Raw genomic sequence first — 10,231 nt, 5'->3', positions numbered from 1 at the left:
ATGGGCCTACAATTTCCATCTCTAGTTACCTTGAACCAATACTTGGGCTCACAACTGGGCTGTGAGAGTTGACATCATAACATTTGGGGTCAGATCAGATGCGCTCATGTTTTTTTTTTTTTTTTCTCTCTTTCCCTTCTCTCCTTAAACTAAGATTTTATTTCATTTCACTTATGGTTGTGCAACTTGTGCTTGTTAGTTTAGGGCTGAAATTCTAGATTTTAGAGCTTAGAAAGGTCATTCCGATCAAACGTCAAGAAACGGATGAATCGAGAGGCGAAAGTTTTAAACTTTATAGTATGCATAGCTTATATATGTTGGTGAAATGGGTGAACATAAAGTTTTTTTGTTTTAGATTTGAATGGAAGTCCATATGATGGGTTAATAGGGCATGATTGAAGTATTCATACTTGGTTTGGTTTGGCTTTGGGCTGCATTATTTATGTGTAGATTTGATTTGACCTTCAAAATGATAGCTCTGCCACACCCCCAACCAAGTAAGTTGCCCTCTTGTTGGTTTTTCAAAGTACTATTGTTTCTCTTCTCATGTGCTCAGTCATTAAGTGTACTAAAGAAACAAAATATGTCTAGTGATGTTGAGGATCATCAAGTTTTTTTAACACTCCTAGTACATATAATAATAATGTACTACGTATATTTAGTTGAATTATCTTTTAAGACTAGAACTTTAAGATTTGTTCAAGGTATTCAATTTTAGTCAAATACATTATATACATCTTAAATTTAGTCCCCTACAAGATAATCACACAACTCATGAAATGCAGCTCAATATCCAATTATCAAGAAATTCCAAGATTTTTAGTCCAACTAGGTACGTACTTACCACAATTTAAATGCATGTTTGAATTATCATTCTAAATGTTTAAGAAGAATTTATAAACACTTAGAAAGTCAATTCAAATGCATTACAACACTACTTTTTTCGGCGTATTTTTTGTTCTCACACCTTAGTGTTACTAGTTCCATCTTAAGCATAATTCGACTCATTAAACATAAAATTATACAATTTTGTTTTGTGTTTGAAATTTCATCCTCAAATTATTAAACTAAACAGAATACAAATCAAATAAATCACAACTCACTCCGTTATAATATTAAATTTCATCGGTTGATATTTCTACGTTTTCCTAGATTTGATATCAACATAAGAGATAAATTGATATCTTACATAAAAAATAAGCTATAAAATGTCACTAATGCAAACATAATATATATAATACACCCTATTAACTTGTTTAAAAATTATATTTATTAATTTCTTTTTAGGTAGGTAATCACCATTGATTTGAATTCATGATTATTGAGACACTTTTTTTTACCACTTAACCAATATATGATGATTCACGTGGCATTACTTATAGGCAAGGTATTTGTATGGCAGAACCAAAGACGATGACATTTGAAACATATGAAAGAATAAAGCTTAGGTTGGTGACACTAATATTTTAATTACTATACATGGCCGAGTCCAGAAATAAAATTACATCAGATAATGTGATGTTATATTTATAAAATTCAACTACGCATTTCATAGTGAACAAGTAGAGTGGAGGACATATATTGAGAAAATGGTTTAGAACAAATCAATTTAACCATACTCACCTCGACAACTATCGTGATGATTCCACGATTAGATTACTAATCAAGTAATAGTAATATTTACAAAGACTATGCAATCAAATTTGGAAGTTTTAAAGCCAACTAAAATCAAACACAACAATTAGAGTTAACAACCTTATGATACATTTTCTTCGTTAAGTCCTCTGACAATTAATACACTATATGGGCATGCGATTAAGCATACAAGAAAAAGAAACCATCAACGTGACCAACTTGAACATAGATGCAAATGTCTTCGACTTAAAATTAAAATTTCGGTCCTCTATTTTAATTTGTTGTTGAACATAAGATTGAAATTGCAATGCGATATTCAAAACGATTAACCAATTCAAAGCCATGAAAGGAGCATCATAATTAGCAATGCGTAACTTCAAACCCACTCTAGTTAATATACACTTGACTCGATGCCTTTTTAGATCCATCCAATTTGAAGTTAGGCATTTACAAGTCCAATCTCCATCCATGGATAAACATCTCAATCATATAGTCCTGGCAAAATTCAATGAAGAACTGTATACTAATTCCCACAATTTGATACACATATGTAAACGATACTCATACACCCTCCATCCAAATCCCAAGAAGAAATTCAAAAACAAAAAAGGAGTAAAGTTAGAATTACGTACACAGAGGGAACTGAATGGATATATCCCTAAAATCCTTTAGGGCCAGTTTCTTTAGGAACGGCAGGTTTATCCGCCATAGAAAGACAGTACTTAGCGATCTCTCTAAACTTGGGAACGCTCCTAAGATCAACCTTAGTACCATCTTGGAGAGTAATTACAACATCACCCCATTCTCCGATGAAACGTGGCACCACCTGAACGTCCTTTATCACTTCATACGAGAAATCACTCCTATCCTCACCCGTCAGTCCCGAAATCACCGTTACCCGTAGGTTGGTGAATCTGTATCTGAGATAAAAAGCCCTAGAAACCGCGGCCAGAGTTAAGGGCAGCCAAAGCAGAGTAAAACCCAGAAGAAGATTTGCTACCAGGTCGCCGTAGTGGGCGCCGCCGTCGAAGAAAACGATTTCTTCGGCGGCGTTTTTGGAATTGGCGGCAGCGCGAGAAGTGTTGGTGGAGGAGGAGACGAGGATGCGGGTGGTGGGTCTGTGGAATTGTGGAGTGATTTTTGAGGGGAAATTGTATAAGAGTGGTCGGTGGTTTGAGGAGGAGGAGGAGGTGGCTGTGGCGGCGGTGGCGGCGGTGGGTGAGAAGATGGAAGTGGAGGAGCCGGCCATTTGGGGGCGTTATCCGGAAGTGTAAGGGGAGAAATGAAGCAGAGAAATGGTTAAGGATGATTTTGAGATCTCTTAGTTTCTATTGGTTGGAGGATGAATTGTGGGGCCCAAAAGCTGTGGTCAATTTAGAGGACTGATTGTTCGTGGATATTATTTCGGCCACGTGGCCTCCTCTATTTTTATTTCTTTCTGTTAATAATATATTGGGGTATGGATCTCTAATTTTAAGGGAAAGCGGCCCGGTTGGATGTCTAGGCCCAATTTGGATTGTTATTGGGCCTTGGCATAGACGTCCAAGTCCAATGAGATTAAGATTCTCTCGCATTAGGGAGTTGGTGGTGTTGGGTATCAAAACACAAAATAGTATTCATTCAATATGTTCCTTCTGTCTGTGTTTACAAATTAAAAAAAAAAAAAAAAAAAAGAAAATTGCTATTTACTAAATTATTTTGAATCTAATTACTTACCCTCGATCTACATATTACTGTTTTTTAGGAGCACGTATAGTATATTTTTAATTAAGTTTGAAGGAAGTATCAATTAAAATCATGAACCAATAATTATATAAAATCTTGAATCTTTTTTAAGTGTAACAAAAAAAGTGTAGGAAGCTAATTGTGGTGCATCGGATTCTAACATATGCAGCAAAGTGAATTTTTACTTTATGGTATTAATATGAACCTCAACTCTTTAAAGAAGGAAGATTCAATTACTCACGCAATCAATTGTATTAGAAAGAAAAAAACACATAAATATGCATAGAGCAGAGGATGGATGCCCAGACCAGAAGGGAATACAGAACTTGTCGGCTTCTCTCTTTAAATTATGTAATGTCAGTTTCTTTTTTGTTAATTTATTGAACTCTTGAATGATCGAGCAGTTGCTAATTACATTAATTAAATTATGTAAAGCAGTTCTTAATATTTCCTTAAAACTTTTAAACTTGCTAATTACATTCAAACCTCTCCACAGTCTCTCCTATATAAGGCCCTACTCATCACCCATAATTGGGTTACTGTCTTTCTCAATTTAACCTTCTACTGTTTATAAAGTTTCATTTCATTTTATTTTCCTTATGTTTTAAAATTTTCAATTATAAGGAAATCAAACCCATTTTCTATTATTTTAATTTTTAAATTACTCACTAATTCAAAAACTTAAACTAAAGAACGAAAGTAAATTTAATATCATATTATTTAACAAAAGCTAATATAAATATTTTCGGTACGTTCGTAATAGCTATCAACTACACCTACACCTCTCTAAAAGTATAGTTTCATTTTTCTTCAAGTTTTCTTCTTGTATGGAGGTGACTGAAGTCATTTATCTGCTTCTACTGTTCTAATGAAGAATCACAAAATTTGGATATTTTATGGGCAAATTGATAATATATGTATGGTATATATATAAACCTATCTACTACTACTACTATTATTAGTATTGTTGTACGTATAGATATAGATAAATAGAAGTAAATCTAAGGTTGGAACCATCCCGATTGTTCGTATAAAGGTAAAACTTTGACTTTTGGACTGAGAATTGTGAATCAACCATTATGCCACATAGAGTTAGTTTTCACAAATAGAAAAGATAGAGTTAAACTTCTTTATAAATACTTAGATAATAAAAGCCAAACCCTCAAATTTTGATGGAATTTTTTCTTGTGATATAGACTAGATTGTTATAAAATTTAAAGGTCATGAAGTTATTGGTAGATATCAAAATTGAATGAGGATTACGTTGTTATAAATATTAAAACATAGAGAGTAACAAAAAAAAACTGTCTTTTACCCTAAGAGTCTAGGGTTTTATTGGTTTTTAGAATTCTATTAATTTAAAAAAGAATTCATAAAGTTTAATGGGGATGTTTTTAGTCTAATAAGTTGTGAGAATTATACTGAATAATAAAAAAAGGAAAGATGTGGAAATGAGTAGAGGAGTGGGTGGGAGTGGGGGTTCACATGAGAGGAGAAAGAGAAGTAATTATCATAAGTTATATTGATACCTCATCTTGTTATGTTGTTTTTTTGTTTGGGTATCAATTTGTGATCATAAAGAAGAAGAAAAAAATCAGTGATTGTGAAGAGGTCTATTTCACGAGAGAGCGACCATTTCTCCAACTTTCCTTTGTTTTTTTCTAAACCATTCTTCCATCTCTTTGTCTTCTTTCCAATCTTGGGATGTGTGTTTGATTCCCTCTCCCTTTATTCAATTATTATTATTATTATTATTTTTTATTTTAATACCTGCCTTTGCCTCTGCCTTTTCATGGTAGATTTTTCTTTTTCATGCACCCAAAAATCATCACCCAAAATCATTGCCATCCAATATTCACTTTATTATTGTCACACAGAGAAAAACTATAAGCATATAATACCCTTTTTATTTTTAATGTTATTAACTCCTCCAAATGCATCATCCAATAATTATATAATCTTCTGATGATTTACTTGCTTAAAATTCAAAACCCAAAAAACAAAAAGAACATCTTTATTATTCATTCCTCCATAAGGGGGTTCTCAATAACCGCCACCTGAAAATATAAATATGATATATATTTATATATATATATGTTCCACTAATTTATACAATGACAAATAATAATCTAACACCAAAAAGGAAAAAGGGAAAGAAAAAAAAAGCACAAACCTTTAAGTTGAGAAGAAAAATGAAAAGAGAGAAAGAAAAAACTCATGACAAATTATGCAAATTCATTGGGGGAGGGGGTGGGAAGAAGAGGAGTCTTGATGATCATATTTCTCTGAGAAAAATCCAATTAAATTAAACATATTAATATTATGACATTATTAATATATTTTTTTTTTCTTTTTTTTTTTGATATCATGGGAGATGGAGATGGAGATGGGGATAGAGATGGAGGAATTTTGATGATGATGATGATGATGATATATGATAAATCAGTTGAAATGTTGTTGCTCCAACCAAGGCCAAAACCCCGAGTGGTCATCCATTCCACAGAACATATTGGACAAACTGCTGCTTTCTTCTTTAGGGATTTGATGATGATTATCAATTTGTTTTGGTGGATGGTCTGATGATCTTGATGAGGTTTGAAAGAGTTGAGCTAATGCTGGAGGCCTTAGTGATGAAGAAGTGGGAAAAAGTGGCCTATTTGTTGGATGTTGTTGATGAGGACTATCAATGGCTGGTGTTCTTGATATGTCTAATTTTATGTTATCAGAGCTGTTTTCACTTCTGTTACTGCATGATCCCTCTGTTTCTTTGTTCAAGTTGATTGATTCTGTTGGTTCTCTACTTTTTAGTGCCATTATCTGTGTATTGATCATCACCCAATCAAAAAAAAAAAAAAAAAAGAAAAAGAAAAAAAAAACTTCCTTCAATATAATTTACATTTTACGTACATATACATATATTACATATACATCCACCCTTTCTAATTCCTTTTAATTCCCAAAATTCACCAAAAAAAACTTAAATTAGATCACTCATAAGGAGAGGACGTTTGAACGCTACACTTGCTTAAATACGATGTTAATACATCGATTCATCTTAAAAACTTAAAGTTAATATAATTAAGAAAAGTAAATTTAATATTAATGTTGTCTCCCTCTCTCTCTCTCTCTCTCCCACAGACACATAGTCCTATGCACCTTTTTGGAGTCATCATTACCATATTTTTGCGTTCAAAATCTGAACTTTAATCATCATGTACTAATATTAATAGTATCAAAATCTAAAGTTGATGAAGGAATTCATTATATAAATTAGGGATTTACCTCTGCTTGAAGTTTTTGGTTGTGGGATTTGAGGGCTTCATTATCTGATTTGATAGCTTCAAATTGTCTCTTGAGAAGATCGTAGTCTTTTTCAAGTTGTTTAGTCTTCCATCTCGCCCTTCTGTTTTGAAACCAAATTGCAATCTGTCTTGGCTGTAAACCAAGAGCTCTAGCAAGCTGCATTTTTCTCTCAGGTTCAAGCTTATTCCCCAATTCAAAATTTTTCTCAAGTGTTTTAACTTGCTCCATATTAAGTCTCCTCTTTTTCTCACCTGCCTGTGACCCATCATCAGAAAATTCATCCTCACCGTTATTCCCTTCTTCAACCATTTCCGCCCCTGAAAATGACATAGATCGTTTTCCTAGAAAAGATGCAACCCCTGCAAAGAAGAAACCATAAAGATTCAATTTTTTTCTTTTTTTTTTTAATCAAAAACTCATCCCAAAAGATTCAACCTTTCTTGTCTTTTTAGATATATGATTGAGAAAAAAATTTACCATGAAAATCTTGAGGTGTGCAAGAAGGTAGAATTGGGTTGAGAGATGGAGGAGAATTAGAGTGGTGATGATGATGATCATGATCTTCATGGGAAGGTTGTAACATGAAATTTGCTGGAAAAAAAGCCATCCCATTGCTTGTCATGGTGGCCGGAGCTTCAATCGCCGCCCTGTGCGGCTGGAATCTTGTCTTTCTTAATCGAAGTAGAGGATTGAATTTATGAATCGGGTTTCTTTTTTTTTTTTTTCCCCTTCTTTTAAATTCCCCTTCTTGGGTTCACTTAGAGAAACACACAATTCCTTTTTTTTTTTTTTTTTTTTTTTTTTTTTGAAAAGGCCAAGTTGGGTTGGTTCAATTAATGGAGAGAAGAGAGATGGGAGGGATTTATATGTGAAATATTGGGTTATATACCATATTAGCTTCTACAAAGACCTCCATTAATTTCTTCTCTCTAATAGATACGTAGAAAGAGAGAGGAAAATAAAAAGAGAAAAAAAAAAAGAAAAGAAAAGAAAAGAGAACGTGTGATCTCACTTCTTCTTAGCTTCGTATTTGTGCTGCAGGATTCTTTTATTTTATATATACATAATATATATTATTGGGGTATGTATATATAAATCGAGCAGCTTTTAATTACAAATTTTCATCTTGTACGGAGATATATAAATGAAAAGAAGCTAAAAAAATAATTTAATTAAAGAAAAACACAAAACAACAGCTGCAGTAATTGAAATATTTCAGATATTTAGTATATATATATATTATTAACACAAAATCTACATTACTTAACAATAAATCAAACAGGGGTCATGTCAAAGCAGTGTAATAATAAAATTAGCTTAGGAGGAATAAATTATTAATTAAGTTGGAAGTAATGATTTAGAGGTTTAAGTCAAAAATTTTCATCATTAGCTTTAATCAAAGAGTTAAGAGTTAATGGGTAACTTTTTTGAAATCTTTTTGGAGAGAAATGAATGGCACTTTTTCCACAAATCATCTTATATATATATATATATATATATATATATATATGCATGACAGTTGTATGAAAAATATATATATATATATATATATATATATATAAGAAATCACATTCACACACATAAAATTTATATTTTTAATGATATAAATATGAAGGTGAGGGTAAAGTACTTTTGAAGTTAGTAGATTCCAATTTAGTTGTTAAAGCCTTTAAATGAGGGGGGGATGGAATCAAATTTTAGTGTAAGGTGTATGATTTTTTTTAAAAAAATTCAACTAAAAATCCAAAAGTGTGAATTCTTGTTGAATCCCAATATGAAGACTTAGCAACCAAATATTAAAAAGGGGTGATTTGAGAGGGGGAAAAGCAAAGAAAAGAAGAGAGGAAAACTTGGTATAGGTGATATATAATAAGTGAAAAGGGGGGAAATCTTTTTTACCTTTTTTTTTTTTTTCAAGAAGAAGAATGAAAAGTAAAGTAAAGTGAAGAAAGAAAAGAAAAGGAAAAGAAGAAATTAGAAAGAAGGTTAAGTTAAGAAAAAAAGAGAAAAGAGAGAAGTGAGTGAGTTGGCTAAGAGTGGTGGGGGCAGGAATCTAAGGGATGGGTCCGAAGAAAGGGTTGGGCAGGGGTTGCTACCTAACCCACCAACAGGGTATCGTGCACCAGGACCAACCTCTTTCCCATCATCTCTTTTCTTTCCTTTCTTTCTCCAAATTTGAAAAGAAAACAGATTTCACTCACCTCACCCGTTTGGAGCTCTAAGTTGGTTATTATAGTCGACTAACAAGGTCTTAAATGATCATTACATTTAGTGATTATTAGTCAAGATGTTAGTAGCTGTTATGGAACATCCCATGTAGAATAATGACACATTCTTAACATCTTCATTATACTCCAAACTAACTTATTTATCTCAAGAAAATAGTACAAGAAAAGTCGAAAATAAGCTCGAGCAAGCAACCCATTAGATCTCATAATATTCTATATTTTGAGTGGAAAATAGTACCCAATGTAATATAGTAGAGAGATGTTTAAAATAGTAACAATAATAGTAAAAACATTAACTATTATAATTTGGATGAGTTAGGCTTAAGTTGAAGTTGGGGGCCGAACAATCACGTAACGTTTTTATTGTTTTTTAAATTTTATGAACTAAGGTGATGATGATGACGACGATGGATAAGGGAGAAAGAGAGTCGAAGAAAAGGAGAGGAGCAGTGGAGCTGTTATTACGTCTTCGTTCCCCAAAATGATGTCTAATAATAATATTTGTCCATTTATATTGTCAATCCATTTATCAATACACTTTTTTTTTTCTTCTATATCTCTATGCCTCTTTCTTTTCACTCTTTCCCACCCACTGCCTCCTTTTGTCCTTTTTCTCTCTCATTTATATTTCCATCCATTTCCCACTTTGTCCTTCCTTCCTTCTTTATTTATTTATTTCACCTTCCATCTCCCATGCAAATCTCTTTTTGCTTTTATAATATATAGTTCTCACTTCCATGCACCATTCTGTATATCTATTGTTATTTTTGTAATGTATAGTATTGGGGATGATGTGATCAATGAACTGGGTGGGAGGGAGAGATATATCGTGAGTATATAAGTATGAAAAGGAGGACAGGACGATATCTCTATTGGTAGGGTGAAGAATTTGTTGTTCCTAAAAGTTTATATCAATATTATGACCTTAACTTAGTGATTTTTGAAATATATATACTTTGGTGCCAGATAAAGTTGTGAGCATATTAGATGGCAAATGATCACAAATGTACTGGTAAAAATTGATATAATGTCTCTTAAAAGAGAAACCAAAAGTGAAATCATGAGTTATATAATTATCCCAAAGTAAGCAGTAATGCATGTAGAACTGAGATGGGGGTTAGCATATTAACAATACTTGTCTTTTGATTTTCAAATAGCATGTGGTATGTGTTCATGATCTAACTTTATAACATTTTAATGAGAGGGATTTTTAAACTATGTCAATACATAATATTAAGTAGGACAAGTTCACTATTAAGACGGAGGAGAAATAAAGAGAATTGTAATAAGTGTCCTTATGAAATGTTACAAATGAGAGATTATAGAGAAGTTTAAATGAA

At 32.4% G+C, this 10,231-nt stretch overlaps 2 protein-coding genes across 2 annotated transcripts; both read right to left on the bottom strand.

Moving 5' to 3' along the window:
• Positions 1-1,861: 1,861 nt before the first annotated feature.
• On the bottom strand, positions 1,862-2,939 carry LOC103489098 (uncharacterized). The gene is made up of 2 exons (XM_008448106.3): positions 2,268-2,939; positions 1,862-2,130 (listed from the first exon to the last, which is right to left on the bottom strand). Exon 1 carries the CDS (start codon positions 2,882-2,884, stop codon positions 2,294-2,296), a length of 591 nt encoding a protein of 196 aa, XP_008446328.1. The 5' UTR covers positions 2,885-2,939; the 3' UTR covers positions 1,862-2,130; positions 2,268-2,293.
• A 2,419-nt stretch (positions 2,940-5,358) lies between these two features.
• LOC103489099 (homeobox-leucine zipper protein ATHB-13) lies at positions 5,359-7,721 on the bottom strand. Its single transcript, XM_008448107.3, has 3 exons — positions 7,141-7,721; positions 6,643-7,022; positions 5,359-6,177 (listed from the first exon to the last, which is right to left on the bottom strand). Exons 1-3 carry the CDS (start codon positions 7,283-7,285, stop codon positions 5,803-5,805), a joined length of 900 nt encoding a protein of 299 aa, XP_008446329.1. The 5' UTR covers positions 7,286-7,721; the 3' UTR covers positions 5,359-5,802.
• Between the last annotated feature and the right edge of the window lie 2,510 nt (positions 7,722-10,231).

This window comes from Cucumis melo, chromosome 10 (genome assembly GCF_025177605.1).
Source record: "Cucumis melo cultivar AY chromosome 10, USDA_Cmelo_AY_1.0, whole genome shotgun sequence".
NCBI lineage: Eukaryota > Viridiplantae > Streptophyta > Magnoliopsida > Cucurbitales > Cucurbitaceae > Cucumis > Cucumis melo.
Note: the sequence above shows the minus strand (reverse complement) of the source record. Positions and strands in the feature narration are given on the sequence as shown.